Here is a 24,898-nt window from a genome sequence, read left to right as displayed (position 1 = left end):
CAGGGACTGTGATAAGTACTTTGGATACTAGGAAAGGTAAAAAAACCTAGTCCCTGCTTGCCAGAAGCTCACAGTCTAATAGAGGAGACAACATGCAAACAAGTAAGTACAAACAGGATCCATTAAAAAAATAACCTGGAGGGGCGGCCAGGTGGCGCAGTGAGTAAGAACACCAGCCCTAGAGTCGGGAGACCCAGGATCGGTTCCGGCCTCAGATACTTAGCACCCACACAAAATAACTTGGCCGTGTAACCTTAAGCAAGTTACTTAACCCCAATTGCTTTAAAAAATAATAATAACCTGGAGGAACTCTCAGAAGGAAGGTACTTAGATTAAGAAGGACTGGGAGACGTTCTTGCACAAAGTCGGACTTTAGCTGAGACTTGAAGGAAGCCAGGGAAACCAGGAGGCATAGAGTTCCAGAGATGGAGACAGTCAGGGAAACCGTCTGGAGTCGGGAAATAGGATGTCATGTGAGAGGCCGGCATCACTGGATTACCAAAGGATGTCATGTGAGAGGCCGGCATCACTGGATTACCAAGTATGAGAGGGAAGTAAGGTATAAGAAAACAAGTAGGAAGGGGAAGTGTTATGAAGGGCTTTAATAACCAAACAGAAGACTTGATGTCTGATTCTGGAGGCAACAGGGAGTCACTGGCATTTATCAATAGAGGAAATGATATAGTTAGATTTGTGTTTCAGCTGAGTGGAAGATGGACTGCAGTGGGGAGAGCCTTAGGCAGTGAGACCAACCAGCAGGTTGTTGTAGTAGTCTAAGCATGGAAGGTTGAGGACCTGTCCTAGAGTGGTGGCAGTGTCACAGGAGAGAAGGAGGCATATATAAAAGATGTTACAAAGGTAGGGACAAAAGGAACTGACACTGGATTGGATATGAGGGAGTCAGACTATGAGGAGTGTAAGATGATACTTATGTTGTGAAACCAGATGACCATTCCACCTCAGCATCTGAGATACAGAAAGAGGAAATTGTTGGGCATAGTCAGACTTTCACCCTAGAGGTTCAAAGAAAAGATTTAAGTGTTCAGAAAAAAGATAGAAAAAGAGAAAAAAATTTCACAGGAATGTTAACCCAATAGAGATGGAAAGCTCTCAAGAATGAAATTTTGGAGATACAAAAGAGAAACAATTTTGCTGAAAAGAAAAAAAGGGAATTGTCTAAAGAGAATAATGTGGATACATAGGGAGCTCACCAACTGACTTACATTTTTAAAAGGCATATATGCAGATGAAAGCAATGATAGGTAATAATGAATAAAAAAGCATGTAGAAATAATGTCAGAAACACTAAGAATAATACTGAGCTAAGACTAGCAAGAAAAGTTAATGATATTGCTTGATCTTTTTAGCTAAACTAGAGAAAAGTAATGAAAAGAAAGAGTAGAAAAATTACTTGGTATGAATGAGATACTAACTACTGATGGAAACACAGCAGATCTGCCCGAGCATTATTTTGTTTCCATTTTCTCAGGAAAAAAGTCCCCATCAGGAGTAGATACATAAGTAGATAACAGGATCCCAGGACTCAAGATCTAGAGGTGAAAGGGACTTTGGTGGCTATCCTTTGTAAGAAAAGGAGCTGGGGCCCAGAGTTATGTAACATGCTCAAGGTAAAATGGGCAGCAGGGTCCTTTAGAGGACCCTAAAATTGGACTAAATCCAACTATCTTTCTACTGTAAAATGCTGCCCTTAATGTTACCAGTGTCAGATAAATCACATGCCAGGGCCCTGACACAACTGGAAGATATAACTGGATGTAACTGCCAAGCCACTGTTAATGATCTTTGAAAGTTAGTAGGGGGCAGCTAGGTGGTGCAGTGAATAGAGCACCAGTCCTGGAGTCAGGAGGCCCTGAGTTCAAATCCAGACTCAGACACTTAACATAAAACTAGCTGTGTGACCTTGGGCAAGTCACTTAACCCCAATTGCCCTACCTTCCCCCCCTCCAAAAAGCTAAAAAAAAAAAGTTAGTAGAGAAGGAAAGAAGTGTCTCAGGGCTAGAGAAAGACAAATATCCCAATTTTCAAAAGAAAAAATAATGGAGTTAGCAAACTATAGACCAGTGACTCCAATTTCAATCTTGGCAAAATTCTAACTATTAAAGTAATAGGTAATAAACAGAAAATGAAGCCCTCATTATAAAAGCTCAGCATTGGCTTCCTCAAAAAAGTTCACATCAGACAAACCTCATTTCCTTTTTGAAAGGACTACTAGACTAGCAGCCTGAGGAATGTGACATGTACCCATAGTTTAGCTACATAATAGCAAAGCACTTAACTTCTGTTAGACTTAAAGACAAGAGAGTTATGGGATTATGTGGTCCTACAATAACAGATTCAGAATTGGAAGTAATGCTAGTGGATAATCTAGTCTTTCACCTGATTCCACACATGAAGAAGTGAGGACAAGAAAGGTTAACTCACTGATGATAAAGTTATAATTCAAATCTAGATCCCTTTAATGACAAATCCAGTACTGTTTTCACTTAGAATGGCTTGAGTACCTAGACTTGAAAATTAGTCATTAATAGTTTGATGTCAGCTTGGAAGGGTTAGATTAGTTAGTGCCCAGAGACTTGGCACTTGGCTCCATGCTATTTAACATTTTTGCCAATGACTTGGATAAAGGCATAGACAGAAAGCCTGCCAAATGTGCAAATGGCACAAAGCCATAGGGACAAGGAGAAAGAAAAGGGAGATGAAGAAAACATTAAATGACAAAATCAGATACAATGAGACCTTTATAGTCATTGGCCACAGTCACCAGGATGAAACTGAACAGGAATAAATGTCAAGTCTTCTAATTTGATTTAAAAAAAATAACTTCATAATTACAATGTTAGGGAAGTATAGAAGAGTTTTTCACATAAAAGCTGGATACCACTTTGGGGAGATGATGTAAGGATTTGGAATTCTTGCTCAGCTACAAATCGGACTGGTAGTTTTTGACAACCATTCTATTTCTCTGAAAATACTGAATAACATAAACAGAACTGATTATGGGAGAAAAGGGATTTTATTCAAGTAGTCTTCACACTGGTCTACAGCAAAAGTCTCTGATAAAACTGAAATTAATGGCTGTATGCAAATAACCCTTCCAAAGCTATTACACAGCAACTTTTATGTACCATTTTTAATACAAACAAAATTCTATTACAATTAAAAAAGGTCATTTACATGGTTGTTGATATTTTGGGGTTATTTGTCTTTTGGAATTCTGTCAAACTGAAAATGACTCCATAGTATAACCATCACCTGGGACTTGGGGGAAGGGAAAGGAACAAGCATTTGGACAGTACCTGCTAGACATTGTGCTAAATACTTCTTTACAAATATTATCTCATTTTATCCTCACAAAAATCATGTGAAGTAGGTGCTGTCAATAACCCCATTTTGCAGCTGAGGAAACTGACAAAAACTGAGGCTAAATGATTTTTCCTGGGTCATAGATAGCAAGTATCTGAGGCCAGATTTCAACTCGGGTTTTCCTGACTCCAGGCCCAGAGTTCTATCTCTGTACCACCTAGCTCACTTAAATATCTTGCACTTGGTGGAGATTTTATTTTAAGGAGATTTAACCTCTCAAAAGGTTACATCAGACTCACTGATGGAGGAGCGAGGTGTGCAAATGATTTCATCTTGCTCATGCAGAAAATATGCATAAGTAGACAGCAGGAAAAAACTGGCAACTTTTCTACAATAGGGCAAACTGAAGAGCAGAGCTCTTATTAAAATGCATCATCACCTGCCACTAGAGGAAACTAATCTTACACGAAATAAACTCTCCAAAGTTTAGTTGAACCGTTCTTCCATTACCAAATGTAATCTAGGGAAGTAACATTGCTTTAAAACTCCAAACTTTTAAAAGAAATAGGACAAGGAATGGTTTTTTAATCAAGCTACAAAAAAAGTGAATGCAATTTGTTACCTGGACATTGGATGAAAGACCAGTTGTATCTGTTCTCTTCCATGCACATGCTAGAATTCAGACGTGGCTGTGGATAGTAATTCCCTGCGGGTGCCTGGGATGGCATCTTCATTGGCCCTTTAAAGGAGCCTTCGATGCACGTGCCCTTGCCGGTGTTGCTCGGATCAGTACACCAGCCACAGCCAGGCTGCTCCAAACAGTGACCACAAGTACAATAACCAGAACAATTTTCCGCTACAAAAACAAAACACCAGGTTACAAAAATTCCACACACGCTACTTAATAAAAGGCGCTTATAATGAAAAATAGAGGGTTTTTTTTTTTAAATAGAAGATCAGGGTTGAAAGGGACAAACCACTTGGCAGAACGCTGGAAATTGTTTCTAAATGTTTCAAGAGAAGTATTTTATAGCTGTCAGTGTCAGAATATCTAACCTTAAAGGTTACAAACCAGATATAACCGATTTCATTTTACAAAGAAGGAAACGAAGGTCCACAAACTAGAAATGACTTGCTCAAGGTCTCAAGGGAAATCAATAACAAAGCTGAGAAGAGGAACCAAGTTTTCTAATTTCAGTACAGTCTTCTTTTGCTGACTCTTGTCTATTGTACCCACACAGACAGTAAACAATTCTGTTGGATAATTACATGTTTTTTTTAGCTGGAAGAGACACTCAAGATCATCTATGCCAACTCAGTCATTTTACAAATATGGCAACTGAGGCCAGATGACAAACTAATTTTGGCACTAACTAGCTTTATGACAAAGAAAAGTAAAGACCAGAACCCAGGATCTTTTGATTCTGAGTCCTAAGATTTTTCCATTCTTTATATCTAATTCCCTTGTGTTATAATTTCAGGATAAGACCTCTTCCTTAGTCCCTAGTGCAGGTGGAGGGCAATTAATTCTATAGAAAACAAAACAGAAAACAGATCTTAGAAGAAAATAATTTAGTCTTCCATGGCCTTCTTTCCTCTAGAAGTGAATACCAAATTCCTTTAGTTTTCCTCACAAACATCTAGGTTGAGAGTTCTCTTTTCACCTTTTCCCATGTTTACAATGTCTCTTACAATTACAATCTCTTTTAACTGTGTTGGGAAATTTAGCAAAAGGTCTGAGAACAGGATTTTCTCATTGCTCTTACACGCTGATATTCTTTCTATCTCCCACGTTTATCTAGCTTCTTACTATCCTAGAACGTAAGTTATCACCAGAACCTCCAAATCTAAATTTATCTAGTGCACTTAAATCATCTTTCACTAGCACTTTCACTATTCCACCTTGCTTTTCTATTGTCAACCAATATATGACCTGTTCCCAGAGTTCATCAATAAGTAAAAATAAAAGTTTAAAAATCAGTAAGTCTCTTGATATCCAATTGTATTCAAATCAAGAGTATTAATAGCACTGTAATGATGATAGACTTAAACTACTTCCAATAGTAACTTAAATTTTATTAAGTATTCCTAAAGGCCTCCTAGAGAGCTACACTGAAAAAATCTAAGTTAAAAAATCTTCCCCAAAAGAGAAATAAAATTACTTTATTCTAACTTAATAAAGAGATCAAAGAATAACTGAAAAAAAAAGATATGCACACATACGTAAGACTAATAATTTTAAGGTTGGTGGAATATACCAAAATGATAACATCATGAGTTGTAAGTAAAATGCATAAAACACTATTTACTAATAACATAAATTGCCATTTTGTTTTAACCTGGAAGCAAATTATACTTTCCAGTACCACAGAATCTGCTATATCTTATGCTCTAATGGTATAGCCTTCCAGAGTAATCATGAGGAATCATAGGGGGAGGACGTCGCAGAGGTAAAACAACACATAAAACCCTCTATCACTTTAACTAATTATAAGAATATAGTTAATGATTTTTTTAAGTTTATAAATTTTTCTGAGATGGTCCACTTTATTTTCAACAAACCTACACCAACCAGTGGGTCCCCACCATACTGTAAGGCCAACACATCTCACTCAGCGCAGATAGAAATTTCTTATCAAAGATCACTGAAAACCCACCAATTTCATGAGTCCCTGAAATAATCACAGATCTGACAATAGCACCTTACTGTACTCTGCAAAGATGTCACATTCCAATGGCTGTTCGCACTGATTACTGGACCAATTACAAACTTTCTTTCTTACCCTAAAGTGTATTTATCCCAGACTTATGTATGATGTAGGCTATTCACTTAGTGGTTTTATTTTATTATCTTTCAAATATTTATCTATCTATGACAGAATGTCAATCTAACAGTAAGCTTCTGTAAACAGGAGGTGACTTTAGGGTCATCTCTGAACAGTAACCAACATAAAGAGATCAGAAAGAAGGCCTTCAGAGGCTACCAATTTTAACCCATAGCCATATTTTGCCCATAGTTAGTGACTGCATATGAATACATATGTATGTAAACACACACACACACATATACCTACATATACCCCCACACCCACTACACACACATACATAGACATACCACATATGGACAGGCTCTAAGTCAAGAATTCATTTTATGAACTGATTACTTACGGGGACAGCTGCTCATGGTGTACCACTCCATACATTGGCCAAATGGAAAAGAGGCCACATAAGCATTGGAATCCACACACTGCTTCATGTTACTACACCACATGCACTCTGAGCTGCCACTGGTACACTCTCCACACATTGTCCTCAAGGCACAGGGGGTACGACACTGTTTGGCACTGTGGTTGGCTGAATGAGGGAAAAAAAAAGGGAAAAGTACATAAACTCTACGTCTGGACCTGTGTGATAAGCTAAGCTCTGGCCATGTATTTCACAGGCCCAATTTGCTAAGATGAAAGAAAGGTATTTTCAAAATGAGGCTGAAGAATAGAAGGTGAAGCAAGAGAAGGGAAAGGAAAGAGGAAGAAGAAAAGAAGAAAGGGAGGAGGAGGAGAAGGAGGAAGGTTGTTCTGGAGTAGGTATGAGCCTGCTATGTGATAAAACACACAGTAATCCAACAAAATAAATGATGGAACCTTGGTCTAATCAGAACAGAGATACTAAATAAGTTTCACCTTGGCTAGCAAGATCCCAGCAGGTAGGCAGTACTCTTCTTCTATAGATTTGGTATGGTACTAGCAAATGTTAATATAGCAAACTAGAATCAACCAATACATAAAAACTACAGTTAATTACAGGACATATGGCAAAATTCACAAATGAGATGTTATGTGTTTGTTTGAAGAAAACAAAAAAGGAAGAAGAAGGTGGTTTCAAAGTTAGGTCACTTTCAAACAGTAAACTTCAGGATTTTTTCTTAAATCACCAACTAAGGAAGGAAGCAAATACATACAACCAATAGTGACTTAAACAGAACACACCTTTGGACTTTGTGTATTTAGAAATTTCTGCTGAGTTGATTACTTTCTAGCAGGTTATTAGAGGTAAAACTTTGAGAAACAGAACATATGAAACTAGCAGCAATAAAAGAAAAATATTTCTATGTAGCACAAATACATTATATATTCAATTTAACTTTTAATAAAAAGCCAGGAAGATATTTGGCAAGAATGCAATAGGTATGATTTAACAAAACTGAAATGTTGCTATAATGATACCCACGTTATATGTTGTTAGATTTGATTTACACACAACATTTATATTTGGTGTCATTACCTAGTAACTTAAAATATATATTTATATAAAACACAAAAACAATTCATTCATCTGACAGTAAGGTATTCCGAATAAATGTGCTTTTCTACCTTTTTAGCTGTTTTCAGTCACATCTGACACTTCCTGACCCCATCTGGGATTATTTTGGCAAAGATACTCTGGAGTGGTTTGCAATTTCCTTCTCCAGTTCATTTTACAGATGAGGAAACTGAGGCAAACAGGGTTAAGTGACTTGCCCAGGTTTATATGGCTTGTGTCCAAGCCCAAATTTGAACTCAGGTCTTTCCAGGCCCAGTACTCTATCTACTGCATCACCCCTCTTTTTCCACCTACCTTAAATTCAATCCTATAAATCCATAAACTTTCAAAGAAAGGCACTTTGAAAATAAAACTCTTCTCTGACTTAGTTATCAGAGTATCCTGATTACAATTTAGCCTTTTCTTGATTATTAAGAATTATCATTATATCATGAAGAACAGCCCTTCCAGTACTTATCATAGTGCCAGGTGCACTATGTCATTAACTTAATAAATAGTAATTACTGACACTTATTGCTTTATGGTCAACCTCCCCCCAAACCCTTCCACGACTCAGCAAACTCCAGGGGCTCCCCAGAACCTCCAGGATTAAATATAAAATCCTCTACTTGGCATTCAGAGCCCATCATAACCTACATCCCTCCCATTCACCCTCACCCCTGCCACCTGTCTAGTCTTCTTACACTTTACATCTCTCCCCTCCACATACTAAACAGTGACACTGACTCCTTACTATTTCACCAACAAGAAACTCCATCACCCAACTGCAGGCATTTTACTGGCTGTTTCCCATGCTTGGGATGCTCTCCCTCCTCTTCTGTGCCTTCGATTCTCAGCTAAAATTCCATCTTCTATTGGAAACCTTTGATCCCCCTTAATTCTAGTGCCTTCATATTATTACAGGGCAAAAAAAAGTACCTTTAATGTTAAAATGAAACTAAAAGCACTGTAAGGCTAGTTCCCAACCATACTGTGGAAGAAGTCATTTTCTCACAAATTTAATCTGTAATTACCTTTCATAGATTTTATTTCAAATCAATCATGAAGAATCTCTACACCATATTTAATCCAGATTGGGTCTGACCCTTCAAAGGACAAGCCAAGCTAAATACAGAATTATGCACCATCAAGAAGCTGTATACAAGGGGCTGATTTCTTTGGAAATTAAAAAAAAAAAAAGGCAGAACTGCTTTGAGTCCTACATAGACCCTTCTGCACAGAATGGCAAGGTGGCAGAAACAGACACCAAAGTCATGCGGAATTATAGTTTTTAGACTATCTATAATACACTAACTTAAATGAGAACCTTGTTCAATGACAATCAGAGATGTATGAAGAAGTATGTATGAGTAGAATGTAGTCAGAGAAGGGTTAAAAAATGGTCCATATGGGGGCGGTTAGGTGGCACAGTGAGTAAAGTGCCAGTCCCAGAGTCGGGAGGACCCGAGTTCGGTTCTGGCCTCAGACACTTAACACCCACACAAAAATCCTGGCCGTGTAACCTTGGGAAAGTTACTTAACCCCAACTGCCCTCCAAAAGGCAAAAAAAAAAAAATGGTCCATGTGTTCCACTGGTATCCTTGCAATGTCAAAAAGACAAGAGAAAGGCCCCCAACATACTGGGTGAATATCCAATGGAGGATCTCTTGGAAAATGTGGACAAGAGTTGTACAGGATGATAATACCAATAATGGACTTTTATATAGTGCTTTCAAGTTTGCAAAGTAATTTAAAAACAATATTACATCTCAGTTTCACATCCAGCTGTCAAGCCTGTGACATGGGTTAATGGCAAAAGAGGAAAAAGGCTCAGAGAGGTTACCTGACTTTCCCATAGTCACAGAGCTAAGTGTTAGAAGAAGAATAAAATGCTTGAACTTTTATACTCCAAGTCCAAAACTATCCACATTTCCAAGAAAGGCATGGATAGGCTCCAACCTACATCACTGGATGAAGTATCCATGAGATCAAAGAGTCATTAAGGTATAACACATCCATCCTCTGATCTGTCCTACAGATTCCTCTTGCACCTCTTATCCATTCTACATATCACTACATGTTCTGACCATCTTAGTCCTTCAATGGTTCCACATTATCTGCTAAAGGACTCCACCTGGGAATTCCAGTTTACTTTTCTGGCCTTATTATCTCCCATTTCCCTAACGGCATCCTAAATTCCAGCTAGACCAACTGCCCTTCTGTGAACAGCCTCCTGTCTTTGGACACTTGTCCACCTGGATCAATATTATTCTCCTGTCAAAATGCTAGTCATCTTTTAAAGGACAGTTTAAGTGCTCCCTGTATTTCATGAAGCATTTGAAGTTTTCCATGAAATTTGTGATTCTACTCAGTATATATCTTGTATATTTTCTGCTTTAGGACGTGACCAATTTGAGGAAGAGGACAGTGTTTTTGCCCTTCTTTGTGCGCCCAGCACTTTGCACAATGCATGGCACACAGTAAGCACTTAATAAAAGCTTTTTGACGGACTGACTCAACTTCCCTAGCACTTTCTCCTCTCTTATGTCATCTATCACATTCTTCCTGATATTTAAATCCTCCCTTCTCTGAACACACACTGAATGCTCTTGGGCACTGTACCTTATTCCTTTTGGTAGCCCTTACAGCAGCCAGCTTAGGGCCTCTACACAAGCACTAGATTAACACCTTTTATATTCCAAATAACATTCTAGTCTATAAGTTAAATCAGTGAGGAAGATCATAAAATGGAAAAATGTTATAAGACATTAACTCTGCTGGGGTTGGGGGAAGAGGTGAAACCAAGGAGGTGATCACATGATCTTTATTTAGAAGTAAAATAGTTACTCTCCTCCCATTAGTCTATGGTTCTGAACTGATCTCTTGTTGAAGGTTCAGGAATATGTTAGAATCAGGGGAAAATCTTGAGTCCATTTATAAATACAACTGCCCTCTGCAACACAGAGGTAATCCATAAACCACCTGAGAACCCCCAACGGGTGACAGAGTCTAACTGGACATCAGTACAAGTGAACTCTCAACCTGGCCTTGTTCTGCCTTCTCCAGAACTTACTAAAGAAGGCACCTATTCAAACAACCTCCATGTTGTCTTGGGACTCCTTAGCTCTCACTCACCCCACAGATCCAGCTGCCAAATCTTGCTACTACATCCTTATCATATATCCTTTTCTCTCTGCTCCCACCAAAACCACCCCAGTTCAAGGCCTTTTATCTCTTGCTTGGACCACTGCAATAACCTCCTAGCTGGTCTTGTCTCAAGTCTCACTTCACTCCAAGCCACGCTCCACACAGTTGCCTAAGTGATTTTTCTAAAGCACAGGTATACTTTTGTCACCACACTACTCAACTAACTCCAATGGCACCATGCTACCTCTAAGATCACATATAATGCCCTCTTCTCGTCCGTTAAAGACTTTTACACCTGGGCCCATTAAGTGTCACTCCCCTTCAAGTACACTACAGTCCAGCCAAGCTGACCTGCTGCTGCTTCTCATGAAGAGCCCCTGCCCCTCTCATTTCTACACCTTTGCACTCACTGTCTTCTTTGCCTGAAACACTCTGTCTTCTCCCCTCGCTCTCTTTAAAATCCCTGGTGCCTTTCCCCCCAGAATACCCTAGACCCACTGGGAATCTATTTTCTATCTGCCTACATTCTATTTAGATTTAGAATTAGATAGGATATCAAGAGTTATCTAGGCCAATCCCTTCATGAGAGAAGTTAAGTGCATTGACCATAGACACAGGTAGTGAGGGGCAAAGAAAGTATTTAAACATATCCTTCATCCCCAAATCTAATACTCTTTTTGGGGCAACAGGTTAGTAGATACCTAGCCAATGTTATCTGACGAACATACATATATACATGGGACCTGTACATACACACACACACACACACACACACACACTCCCAATAGGACAAAAAACACTAGAAGGAAAAATATGGGGATCTTATTTTTCTCTGAAGCTGTAGGGTCTAGCATAAAGTCCTTCACAGAGTGGGTACTTTAATTATAGAAACAGTGAAGGAAGAAGGAAGGGATTAAGGAACAGTATACTTACCAGGCCTTTCACAGATACTTCCATTGAGTGGACTGATACAGGTTGCAGCCTTCAAGCCCCTAGCATTAGGCTCTGACAAGATTCCGCAGAATCCAGCATCACTTGGTTCTGATGGCAGCCACTGAAGTAAGCTATTTGTAAATGGGGACATATCTTCCCAGCACCAATATGACACATTGATCTTCCGGAGCCCTACCCATGGGGTCAAGGTTGTTTTGGACTATAAATAAAACAGAAACAATAATTATTCCATCTGATCTCTGTAAAGGGGAGGTTGCTAATTATATCCCAAATTCCATTACCTACAAGAGACACTTTCAACAGTTAAGCACAAATACCCCATGACAGAGGCAGACAGATTTAGCCAAAAATGTGAAAAGGTCAGCAGGGTTTTGTGCTGTATTTTACAAAAGACAAAAACAAGGATGAGAAGGAAAAAAATGTAACTTGCCAAATTCTCCACAGAGGGTATATAAAAACAAAGCTGTAACTGGGACTTTATATTCCCAAATTCTTGCCTTCTCTCTGGGGGTGAGGGTGGGTGGGAGGAGTGGTCATGGCTGAGGAAATTAACTCAGATAATGCAACAAGCAATTTTAAAATAACTACTGCTCACATAGCACCACCTCTCCCCTCTGAATTAACCCTCACAAAGTACAAGGCAAAATTCCTGCCTTCAAGGAGTGAAAGTTAAGGTTGACAATAAAAGTATGTTTACTAGCTAGAAAATGCTTTGAAGATGACATGCACCATCTACGTGATAATATAAAGTAAACTGTAGATATAAGAGCTAAGGAAATAAAAAGTAAAATAATATTATTTCTACAGTTAATGAGGACAGACAGCATAGGAAGTAAGTCCTACAGTGAAATGTGAAGAAAAAATAGGATAGAAATAGTGGAAAAGAGGGAAACAGTTCTTACCAAGTGAAAGCAACAATGCAAGCAAAGGCATAGAAGACAGTACAAAAAAGTATATACAGAGAATGAAATGATTAGATAGCAAAGATATACAATTGGGAGATGATGGAGAATAGGTGCAGTACAGTCAGTTAACAGCAGACTGCGCATGTAATTCAGATTTGACCTGATAAATAAAAACAAGTCATTGTAGATTTTTAAGCAGGAAATAGATATAATGAAAACAGTATTTTAAGAATATTAATCAGTTAATGGCAAGGAGAATTCATCCATTAGATGGGGAGTTAGACTTGATGCAGTGGAAAGACCACTGGATTTAGCTAGCACAAATGGGCTCAGACCTTAGCTTCTCCAGTTACCATTTAGTAGATCAGTTTCTATCTATGGGACTAAGTTTCTGTCTGTAAAATGAGAAGATTAAGATAAATCAGGCATTAACTTTTTTTTTTGTCATAGACCCATCTGGCAGTTTGATTAAGCCTAGGTACTCTTCAGAATATATATACATATATTTTTTGCTTTTTGGAGGGGGGAAGTCAGGGCAATTGGGGTTAAGTGACTTGCCCAAGGTCACATGGCTAGTAAGTGTTCAGTGTCTGAGGCCAGATTTGAACTTGGGTTCTCCTGACTTTGGGCCAGTGCTCTATTCATTGTGCCACCTAGCCGCCCCCAGAATATTTTAAATGCATAAAATAAAAAACACAAGATTACAAAGAAAACTAATGATATCAAAATAAAGTTAATATTTTTTAAAAATTTCATAGACTGGGGCAGCTAGGTGGCGCAGTGAATACAGCACCGGCCCTGGAGTCAGAAGGACCCAAGTTCAAATATGACCTCAGACACTTGACACACTTAATAGCCATGTGACCTTGAGTAAGTCACTTAACCCCAACTGCCTCCAAAAAATTAAAAATTAAAAAATAAATAAAATGCTCCTTTTGGCATTGGAATATTCCTTAAGGAAATAAAAGAATTGTTGTACCTCCAAAAATGTTTTAGTCATACCTAGGGTCAGGGCCAATAAAGAAGAAATTGGGATCTAGCCAATTTTGCCTATAGATTACCTGCGCCCTTCCCTTGCCAGTAACAAGTGTCCTCATGCTTGCTTGCTTCCAGCCCTCCCTCCTCAAACCTCCTCTCAGGTAGTTCAGTTACACTAAAAACCTCTCTGAGGGGGATTTGAACTTTTATATGCATAGGAGGACTGCTCTTATCAGAATAAGTTACCAGAGAGATGGATTTTTATTGTTAGAAATGTCATTACCAAAAGCAGAAATATGAGGCACTGGGATATATTATAGTATGTGAAAACCTTCTCTTTGCTGCAGTGAGATGCTCTTCCCTTCCTAGAAAAGTTCTGCATAGTCAGAGTAGCACTTCCCCTACGCTAGTGACCAGGAGGTATGAGGTGAGCATGACAGTCCTCTGCTCAGCCAGACCAAGAAGCTGGCATACTTTTAAGAGGTCACCTTCTTCTCAATCTCCATGGTAACTGCCAGACACTGACGAAATGTAAGCTATACAGTCTGATCTTCTTAAAAGGAGGTTTATTCCTAGAAAACTGGTTAGCTGAACTATTACTGTATTAAACTTTTAATGCAATTTCAGGGTGCTAGCCAACTGGATTTGGGGGGATAGGATGAATAAGGGAGAAACAGGGTGGAGCTTTTCTGGGATAACTTGTAGCATAAGGTTTTCTCTGCCCCATGTAAGGCAGACAAGCCAAGAAGGAGCTTCTGACCACTGAATCTTGTCTCAATAGCAGCACTGCTACCACTACAACAGTCTCTGAGAGTTAATTTGGAGAGCTCCAGATCAATACAACAGGTCAGGAATTAACCAACCATCCCACCCAGGAGAACCTAGGAAGAAAGCATATAAAAGTCATCACCTACCACCAAAAAAAAGATATTAATACATCCTGATTCTTTTATAGTGTGCAATTTATTTTAACCATTTCCCAGCTTTAAACATTATATACAAGGGAAATGAGGACCTTTGATCAGAACATCTTAAAAGCAGCACCACATGTAGGAGAGCATCAAATTAAAACATGACTTAAATTTCAATCTACTGTACAACTTAACAGAACTGAAGTAAAACACTCCAATTCTCCTCCTAAGACTCCTGAGCAGCAGAGTGCCATCTACCATGCCCCAAACCAATGCATGCAGTGGGTATTCCAGGACTCACCAGTGATTGTGCTGACTGCATCAAACGCAGCTGTTTAAGAACGAACTCCACCTTCTTTGGAGTGGTGAGAGAAGCCAGGAAGGCATTCATGCCCCTGCAGGACAATTTAGCATTGTCGTAATTGTCTTTTGTGGTTGTAATTTTTAAACATGAATTTCCAACCAAATGCCAGCCAGCACCACAGATATTTTCTTGCATTAAAAAAGGAAAAGAAAAAAGTTTTACAAAAGCAGGCAAATTTCATGTATTCTCAGAGAAAATTTTGGAAAACTTCAAGTAACGTGTTTTCAGAGGGAGAGGAGTAGTGGGAAAGGACGATAAATTTTAAATAATAAAATAGAAAGGGGGCGGCTAGGTGGTACAGTGAATAGAGCACCGACCTTGGAGTCAGGAGGACCTGAGTTCAAATCCAGCCTCAGACATTTATCACAAAAAAACTAGCCCTGTGACCTTGGGCAAGTCACTTAACCCCAATTGCCCTATCTTCCTCCCTCCAAAAAGCAAAAGGAAAAAAAATCTTAAAAAAAAAAAAAAAAGAATAAAAATAGGAAAAAAAACCCCCAAACCCCAGCAGTATTTGAAACCACTGCCAAATTGTGACTCTTCGGCCCCAACTTTCAAACAAGCTCAGGAGCAAGCCTAGCTTCATACTATAAAGAACTGTGCTGCCCTCTATACAAAAATAAGAGTCACACACTGCTCTCTGTTTTGGTTTATTCTGCTGAGACTGCCTATGAGTTAGAAGAATCCAGTTTGAAGGAACACAGAGAACTGGCAGTACAATATGATCCCTGAAATTTAGTAGTTCACTACTTCTAATCCACTTGAGCATATAGTAGACACTGAACAAAAGAGATTTCTCTTTTGGGTGATGTGGAGATGAGATGAACCAAGTAGGTTAATGATCTATGAAGAATTAGAATTGCTACTAAGAGGAACATGCCTCTCAAATAATACTAGAAATCCAGCTAGACAGAGGTTACTATACGAAAAAGAAAAGCTACCCAGGAACAAGGGAAAGGAGACCCATTATGGCAAGGCAAGGTGAGGAAGATGGTCTAAAGTATATTCAACAAGGTAGGAGCAACCAAGTGGTGTGGTGGATAGAGCCCTGGAGAAGGGGAGGACATCAGTTCAAATCCCGCCTCAGACACTCACTAGCTACGTGACCCTGGGCAAGTCACTTAACCACAACTGCCTCAAAAAAAAAACCCAAAACAAAACCATGCTATATGTTAGAATTCAGATCAGAAGTATAGTGGGAACCAGATTTATCTACCTGGTCTACTGTTTCTACAATAACCTGAGGTGTGAAGATTAGCTATAAAAATATTTCCTGAATATTTTGGGGGGATTTGCTCAATTATAAAGGCTCAAATACCTGCCAGAACAGCCTAGAGTTTTGAGTAAAACCAAATGCCCCAAGAGACTAGATAATATACCAAATTCTCTGATTCCTAAAATTAATCTAGTCATTTTTAGGCCTCCAGAATAAAAATTAGCCTAAGGATCATGGCTGACAACATTTTATTTCCCCTGCTACCACTTCACTCCATCAAAGAAACCTTTGGCCATTCAAATCCCACTCTGCTGTAAACCTAAGAGAAAAGGCACTAAAGAGACTGACTGCTAGTATCAATAGTTTCCATCTCCTACTGGTCAATAGAGGTGAAAAGTGGAGTTCAAAATGTAATTTTTTCACAGATTAAGAAAAGTGCACCTAGTTTCCAGTATTATTTGGTTATTCATACTATTTAACAGGTAATACAGAGATTGTGGGAATTAGAATAAGTGATGCTATAATTCTTTCCAAAGACAGTAGCCTCACATTTTTTAAATTAAGAAATACAAGAATCAATTCTTTCCTCCCCTATAGATCAACATAAAATCTGTGGGACAAGCAAAGTACCTAGGATTAAGTCAATACATTCATAGGCAGTTAGCTATCTCTATCCACACTTACCAGGCAAAGCAACACACTCTTGATTCCTGGGTTCCCATTGGCAGTTCTGGTCCATGGCACAGCTCTTACAACTTGTCTTCTTGTTACAGTAATACATTGGATTATTTGGACAATTCTCATATTTGGAAATAGAAACCTAAAATACAAATCAAGTTTAAGCATTTTCCTAGAACGTCGGCTCATAAATTTAATGTTAAGTATATAATTCTTCAGAAAATTATAGAGAAAGGGGTGGGGACAGGATAGAGGGAGACGATGAGTCAGGAGGAATAAATAATGAAAGAATCAAGAAACGGACAGGCATTAAGTCATAGCAGAAAGACTACTGTGACAAAAATCAAGAGATCTTGGTCCTAATGTTGGAACTGTCAATAACTTGTGTGACCTTGAATAAATCAAATAACCTCCCTGAGAATCAGTTTCCTCATCTAGAAAAAAACAGGATGCTCTCTAAGGTCCCTTCCAAGTCTAAAAGGTATGGTCCTTTGCAATACACCATATTTTAACAATTGCTATTTTACAAAATAACATTTTAATTTTTCAGTAATAACTATAAAACATCATATATCATAGCAGTACAATAAGTGTCAGATCATCTTTATAAAGGTGTCAGGCCCTCTTATTGCTAAAATACCCTTTATTTTCAGTCTCATCTCCCTCCACCCTTCACTCTGTGATCTTGCCAATCTGGCCTTTTTTCTGCTCCTCACATACAACACCCTATCTGCCACATCCAAATCTAGCTGCCATCCCTAGAATGGACTCCCTTCTTTTATCTGCCTCATGGAGTCTCTTTCTTCTTTTAATATGTAACATATATAATACAAATGCTATTATTCCATTTCACAGAGAAGAAAACAGAGGAAGGGGAGGGGGAATGACTTGCCCACAATCACATAGCAAATATTACAAAAGATAAGACTCAAATTCAAGTTCCTGACTCCATAGCAGCCACTGCAACCAAGTCTCAGCAGCTAAAAGGGATGAGAGACAAAAATACTATCCAAAAAAGAAACCTGGAAAATGCAAAAACACATATTAGTGTCTTGCACATTTTAAAATAACTCAGGAGCTTTGGCTACAGCTCTACCATCACCAAAACAGGTACACTAAGGTAAAAGTTGTGACCCTAAGGATGTCTTTGCTAATGTACAACCCTGAAGATCCTATCACTGGAAACAAAGGGTTAAGAATTTCTTACCTGGCCTTCGGTACAGTTGCTGTTCATGGAGATGCAATGATCATTACACCACTGGCAGTCATTTGTGTTGGCTGTACAGCTGTAACAGTCTGTGTGCTGATCACACTTGTCATGATCAGCAGCTATTAAGAAAAGAAACTTATTTAACTAGAGATAATTCTCTTCTCCTGGCATAAAATCACCAGAGGAAATCAAAAGCTTTATCTTATAATTCACACAAAAGTGAATTTGTCACAAGAAACTTCACCTTACAAATTTGGAATTTTTCCCTTCACTCCAAGAAACAATGTTACTTTCTATATCCTCTACATTATTAACTAGAAAATTTCTACATTTAATTTAAGCAGTTCATATTTTCACCTCAGATAATTTCTGTAACTTTACTCTTTTACTTCAGCAGTTAAGTGGCTAATTCACTTGATTTTGTTCATCTTGATTCATAAGCAACTACTACATTGAGCAACTACTCAACACTTATAGACATTTAAAAAAAGGTAACAAGGGAGTCAGGTTTTTTGTTTGTTTTTTAAGGATTTCTTTTATCTGTGGGTCTGTGTGATATGTCCCGAGTAGAACAAAAATGGCCTTCATCTACAGTAATTCCATAAACACTTAAGAGGGTGCTCTGCACATAGTAGGAACTAATTGTGCAAAAGAGGAGAAAAACATAGCATAATGACTTGTTAAGATGATAACATCAAATTATGTTTTTTTTTTTTTAAGATGGTGAGACATGAACATGCTTTTAGGAAAAAGGGAAGGAACCATGATATGAAAAGATTGATGATAAGAGAGGAAGAGTGGGGATATTAGTGGGATCAATCTGTCAAGGCAATTGGGAAATTATGGGATCAATGATGCATAAGCAGAGGTCAGCTTTCAAAAGGAAAAAGACAACCTCTTTGTTGGAGAATGGAGGGAAAGGACCCAACTGATAAATGTCCAAGGGATATGAAGAGAGGAGAAATCAAAGCTATCAAAAATCATATGAAAAAAATGTTCTAAATCACTAATAAGAGAAATGCAAGTTAAAACAATTCTGAGGTACTACCTTGCAGCCATCAGATTAGCCAAGTTAAGAAAAAAAGAAAATTATAAATGCTAGAGGGCATATGGGAAAATAGGTACACTAATTCACTGTTGGTGAAAATGTGAACTAGTGCAACCATTCTGGAAAGCAATTTGGAATGATGCTCTGAAAACTATAAAATGTGTATACCTTTGACCCAACAAATAACCCATATATTTAGAGTTCTTTTTGTGGTGACAAAGAATTAAAAATTGAGGGAATGCTCATCAACTGGGGAATCACTGAACAAATTAGGGTATATAAATGTGGTTGAATACTATTGTGCTGTAAGAAATGAGGAAGGACTTATGATAAAAAAATATTATCCAACTCCATTTAGAGAATTTATGGACTCAGAGTGCAAACTGAAGCATAGTTCTTTTTTTTGCTTGTTTTTTTCCTGGAACATGGCTAATATGGAAATACATCTTGCATGACTTCATATGTATAATGGGTATTTTATTTCTTGCCTTCTCAGTGTTTGGGGGATGCGGGTACAGAGAAGAGAGAATTTGAAACTGAAAACAATACTGAATAAAAATTTTAAACAGAGAATGGAATAAAGGAGGAGACAGTGGGATAAGATGTCTAAATTATTTATAAGATGAATAGGAGGGGAAAACAAGGAGCTGTCAGTGAATGATCTCAATTTTTTCAGGGAAGTATGAGGCAGGTCATTAACTAAGAAGGTGAGGTAAGAGTCCTGTGCTAAATTTGAGGAGATATGAGAAAACATGGAAACAGATAATTTCAGGAGTAGAATGATAAATCAATGAGGGAGGAACAGAAGGTTTGTTTTGTTGGAGTAAGTGCCCAGTTGAGATTGATATAAATTTGTAGTGGACCCAATCAATGTGTTTCATAATTTTCTCAAAATGTCCATTAAGTAGCATATGAATAGGAAAACAGGAAGTTAGATGGTGGGCTCAATCCAGGGTTGGGGCTTTGAGAAGACACAATCTGTGTTAAGACAAGGCAGGGAAGAGATTTAAAAGTGGCGGATAAAGCTGATCTGGTTCACCAAGTAGCCAAGAAAGGGAAGGGAATGACAGGACTGGAGTTCATGGTAAGAATGAAAAGCAGAGTGAGGGGTCATAAGACCAAGGCAAACAAGGAACGATATAAGATTATGATCATATAAAGTAATTTCAGGGTTTGCAAACAAGAAGTAAAACACTTGTGGGTGATGGAAAGATCAAGAATATGACCATCTCTCTGAGTGTAGCTGAGGTGCAGTGAAGAATGAGGACATGGAACTGAGTAGACAGAGGAACTGAGAAGTCAGGGTATTTGAGGAAGCATCAAGATGTTCACTAAAACCCTCTAGTATGAGAGCAGGATATGGGGAGGAAAGAAAGACTATGAGTCAGACACTTAACTCACTGAAGAAGGAAGAATAATGTTCTGGGCATCACAGAGATAACAGACACCAGGGTCTGGATTGAGTGATAAATATAGATTGAAAGGAGTTCAAAGGAGGAAAGGCTGCAACTGAAGGTGATAGAGGAAGAGTCTGGTATATTTAGTATTTATGCTTTTAAAAAAGGTAATTTCTCTGTGTTCTAGTACATGGTTCACTTTTGTAAAAGTATGTGATTCTGAGAAAGGTACATTCTTTAATGTTCTTATTAAAAAGATCCTTCAGATCTAAATTCTCTAAAAGTTTTTTCAAGTCTATAAAGTCCTTTTTTATTTATCTTTCTGCTAGGTTTTTCTAACTTTAAAATAACTGAATTTCTTAAAATTGTGTTAATACCTGTTCTTTTGCAATTCATTTAAACTTTCCTTCATGAATTAGATACTATGCCACTTGATATATATGTTTAATACAGATACTGGCTGACGATCTAAATAGTTCCTTCGAGGAATAATGTACTTCCCAGTTTCAATATGTATACACTATAATTTTTATTTAATTACTATGAATTTTTATTATCAGATAGTAAGATTACAATTTCTCTTTTTATTTAAACTCTTGATGCAAACTAAACTCTGCCCCAGCCTCTCATTTTCCTTTTTTTAAACATGCCTTTATATTTTATATGTTTCTTATATATGAAAGAATGCTGGGTTTCAATTTCTTACCTATTGTTCAACTCTCTTTCATTTTATTGGGCTGTTTGATCTATTTACACTTAAAGTTATAATTGTTAGACTTGAGTTCTTCATTAATTCTTTTATTTTAATCCTTTTTTTCTTTCAAGTCAGTACTCTGAACAGAAAATATCAATAAAATCTTGTAAAAAAGTAAAAGAAAAATTAACTCAGTACTTTGTTACTACAATTAATTCTGTTTATCCTATTTTGATGCTAGTTTATGCCCACAAGGTTTTCCTCCCCACACTTGTTTATCTGATTTATCCCAATTTTTCCTATTTTCCCCAATCTTTAGCCTTTCCCTTTTCCTATCCAGTTAAGTGAGTGGTTCAAAAAAGCTTCCCTATTCATCTCCTTTCCAATCTTTTATTTTAAGTAATATTTTTTAGCTATCTCCTTTTCCAAGAAGTTTTTCTTTACTTTGTTCTGTTATTTCTCTTCTCTGACAGCCTATTATTTATTTTATCTTCTGACTCACAGATAATACCTTCAGTTATTCCTTCTTTATTTTCTGCATGCCTAATAATGGTAAAGAACCTGAAGGACCAAATCTGAGCTCCCTCGTATATACTGTTTATTTGTTATTTCCTTTGTAGATTACCCTATCCTCTGTTTTTCTGATAGGCCTCAATCTCAAAAATATCAATTCATGAAGGAAGTAATATCAGATAGACATAGTGCTGTGTGGTAGTAGCCATTTGGAACTTAAGCTCCTTTGCTTTTTGGAATACATCATTTCATTCTTTTCTCTGAGTTCTCATTATTGCATATTATTCCTGAGTTATTCAGACAGCCTTCCTTTCCATCTGAAGGTCTTTCTCATGGGTATTTGCAAAATTGGCTTTTTTTATATCCATAGTTTAATATTCCAAGTTTTTTTTTATTTCCTTCTCTCACATTCTACTTCTTTGAAAAGATTCTCTAGTATGTTTCAATTTTTTTCTCAACTCTGTTATCTATGTTTTTCAATCCTGCACTGAAAATGTCGATTCTTTTCCTAATTTATTCCTAATTTCTTCTTCTAAAAGTTTTATTTTTCTTTTGAAGTTTCTGGCCTTTTGTCAAAAAATAAGAGTTTGGTGGAGTGGGTTTTATTGACTTTCAGTGGTCCTGAAGGTTCCGGTCAGGTAAATTTCAATCATTTCTCTTTATCATCCTAATACTAGCTTATGGTGATTTGGGTTTTCTTTGAGGTTTTACTCATTCTTTTTTTATGATCCTCTCAGTTAGTTTATCTGCCTGTGAACTAGGTATTTATTCAAGCCTTCTTTTATATTTCCAGTCACTTGCCTTTGGCTTTTGTCCTCACTCTTTAGCCTTTCTCACCTCCATTCCTACTCAAACCTCTGAAACCTGCATCTGATGATTGTCCTTAGCCTGGTCAATTTTAGTCAGTTTAGTTGAGTTTCTGCTAGTACACTCTGCAAAAATAAGAGGGCTGAGGGAAAAACTGGTCCCAGTTTATTTTCAAATTCCTATTTCTTCAGGAGTTAAACATACCCTTGAAATCTGTGGCTCTGACATGGAATAAGTTGTGGTCTTGAGGCACAAAGTGGGGAACTATGAGACTCTAAGTTCTCCTGAAATTTCATGAGTTTTTTTTTTTACTTTATGTGCTATTTACTCTTATCTTTTGGATTCAGCTTCACTAATTCTATTTCTCCCTATGTTAATAATCAGAATTCCTTTTTCTGAGGTTCTTGGATTACAAAGAGTTGCTTAGGCAACTACTCTACCATCCAGTCAATGATGAGCTGGCATGACACTTTTCAAAGTTGCCTTTGCTGATACTGAGTACTAGGGGCTGCTGTGGTGATCTATAATATTCTTAGAGCCATGATAATTCACAGGTATTGTCTGTCTCCATCATCTAGCTGTAGTCACCATTCCAAAGAGCTTAGGAATAATTTCTGGGAACACTGATATACACACATCTCTTGACCTTCCTTTCTTTTATATCCCAGCCTACTTTTGCTATTCTTACTTCAGTAAGTTACAAGGACCAGAGGGAAATTTCCAGGAAAGCTTATTTTGTTCAGTATACAATGCAAATGTATTAATAATTAACTGCTTCACAATTTTAAAACAATTAAACAGCTTATAAAGAGATTTCATAAGTTAATGCACCAAAAAGCAAAAACAAACAAAAAACCCACCACCACCAAGAAATAAAACTAGAACTAGTCACATTTCTAAGCAAAGAAGCAGCACATACTTCTTTTTGCAAAGCATTCTGCTCTGGTCTTCTCTTCTTGCTCTTCAGTTGCCAGCTCCCAAGGAATACACTGAGATGAGTTCATACTCCACACACACCGGACTTCAGGTCCTGCTGCTACACAAGTGTCCTCACTCTGGTGTGCTTCACACCTTTCTGCTGTAAACATCAGGATATCGCTGAGCAGAAGGCTGTTGAAACCTCCAAATACATACATAGTGCTAAACAAGAAGAAAAGAGTGTTTTTATCCCAAACTTGCTACGTGTAGAGCACATACTACACTACCTAACTGAAGTCACTTTACCAAATGATACAAATGGGAGATCTAGCCAACCAAGGACTGACTGATACTGTAAATGATGTCTTGGGGCAAGTGGTGGAGGGCAGCTGGGTTTGCATGATTGTAGTTTTGAAATTACTGATAAACTGTCAAGTGGAAGAAGGATTCACCTTGTCCTGCCTGGATCTAGTAAAGAACTAGGAGCAACAGAGAAAAGCTACCAGGACGCACATTCAGTTCCATATAATGAATAACTTTCTAACAATTAAAGCTATGCAAGAACAAAATGGGATATAGTGGTAAGTCATGTCTTAACACTAAGGCAGAAGCATCAACTTGCTAGGGATGCTAAAGGAAACAGATGTACTGGGTTGAAATAGATGACCTTTAATTCAAGATTTTTCTTATCTATAAAACTTAATATGACTAAGAGTTTGGTGTGACAAGTGGAAAAGAAATTATTTTCCCACTGTAATGTTAGGCTATATGGAAAAAAGTACATTACCTAAAACAAGGGAAATAATCACCATCCTGCACAGTACCCTGCTCAGACCTCAGAGTAATGTATTTAGGTCTGGGCCTCACATATTAGTAGTGATACTGACAAACTGGATCAGGTCCAGAGGATGGCAACCAGTAAAATGTGTGTTCAGAAAACTATGTCAAAGGAAGATCAACTGAAGGAACTGGGATGGTTTAGTCTAAAACTGAAAAGAATTAGAAGAAATCTGATCACTATCTTCACATCCTTAAGTGGCTGTCATGGGAAGAGGAGAACAAATGTTCTGCTTAGCCCCAGATAGTAGAATTAGGACCAAGGGATACAAGCCAAGTTAAGAGCCAGGAGCTATGATAAGAACTTGAGATACAAAGAAAGGCCACAGCAGTCTTGCCCTCAAGGAGTTCATAAAGTTAATGGAAGAGTCCACAGTCAAACAACTATTTACAAACAAGACACTTGCAGGATAAATTAGAGATAATCTCAGAGGGAAGGTACTAGCACTAAGGGGAATCAAGAAAGGTTTCTCACAGAATGTGGGATTTTAGCTGAGACTTAAAAGGAAGCCAAGGAAGAAATGAGAAGGGAGTGTATTACAGACATGGAGGCTATTTGGTAAAAAGTCATGGAGTCAGGAAATGTAATTACACAGATGCATATTTAAATTCAACATAGAGGAAGAACTTAACAATAAGAGCCCTCAAAAAATGGGAATGGCTACCTCAGGAAAAGCTCCTTGTCATAAGAAAAGTTC

The 24,898-nt window shown here is 37.8% G+C and overlaps 1 protein-coding gene across 2 annotated transcripts in view; it reads right to left on the bottom strand.

The window, feature by feature from the left end:
- Positions 1–24,898, bottom strand: part of ATRN (attractin) — a 237,717-nt gene that overhangs the window by 111,091 nt on the left and 101,728 nt on the right. For both annotated transcript variants that reach the window (XM_069071714.1, XM_069071705.1), the window contains exons 12-18: positions 23,365–23,585; positions 17,984–18,105; positions 16,783–16,918; positions 14,820–15,010; positions 11,704–11,923; positions 6,493–6,678; positions 3,947–4,180 (exon numbers count right to left, since the gene is read on the bottom strand). In XM_069071714.1, coding sequence (XP_068927815.1) covers positions 3,947–4,180; positions 6,493–6,678; positions 11,704–11,923; positions 14,820–15,010; positions 16,783–16,918; positions 17,984–18,105; positions 23,365–23,585 — 1,310 coding nt within the window. The remainder of the gene's footprint in view (positions 1–3,946; positions 4,181–6,492; positions 6,679–11,703; positions 11,924–14,819; positions 15,011–16,782; positions 16,919–17,983; positions 18,106–23,364; positions 23,586–24,898) is intronic.

This window comes from Petaurus breviceps, unplaced genomic scaffold (genome assembly GCF_028583685.1).
Source record: "Petaurus breviceps papuanus isolate PSGF00001 unplaced genomic scaffold, PetGlider_PUasm1.0 140, whole genome shotgun sequence".
Lineage (NCBI taxonomy): Eukaryota > Metazoa > Chordata > Mammalia > Diprotodontia > Petauridae > Petaurus > Petaurus breviceps.
This window is presented reverse-complemented; position numbering and strand designations above follow the sequence as displayed.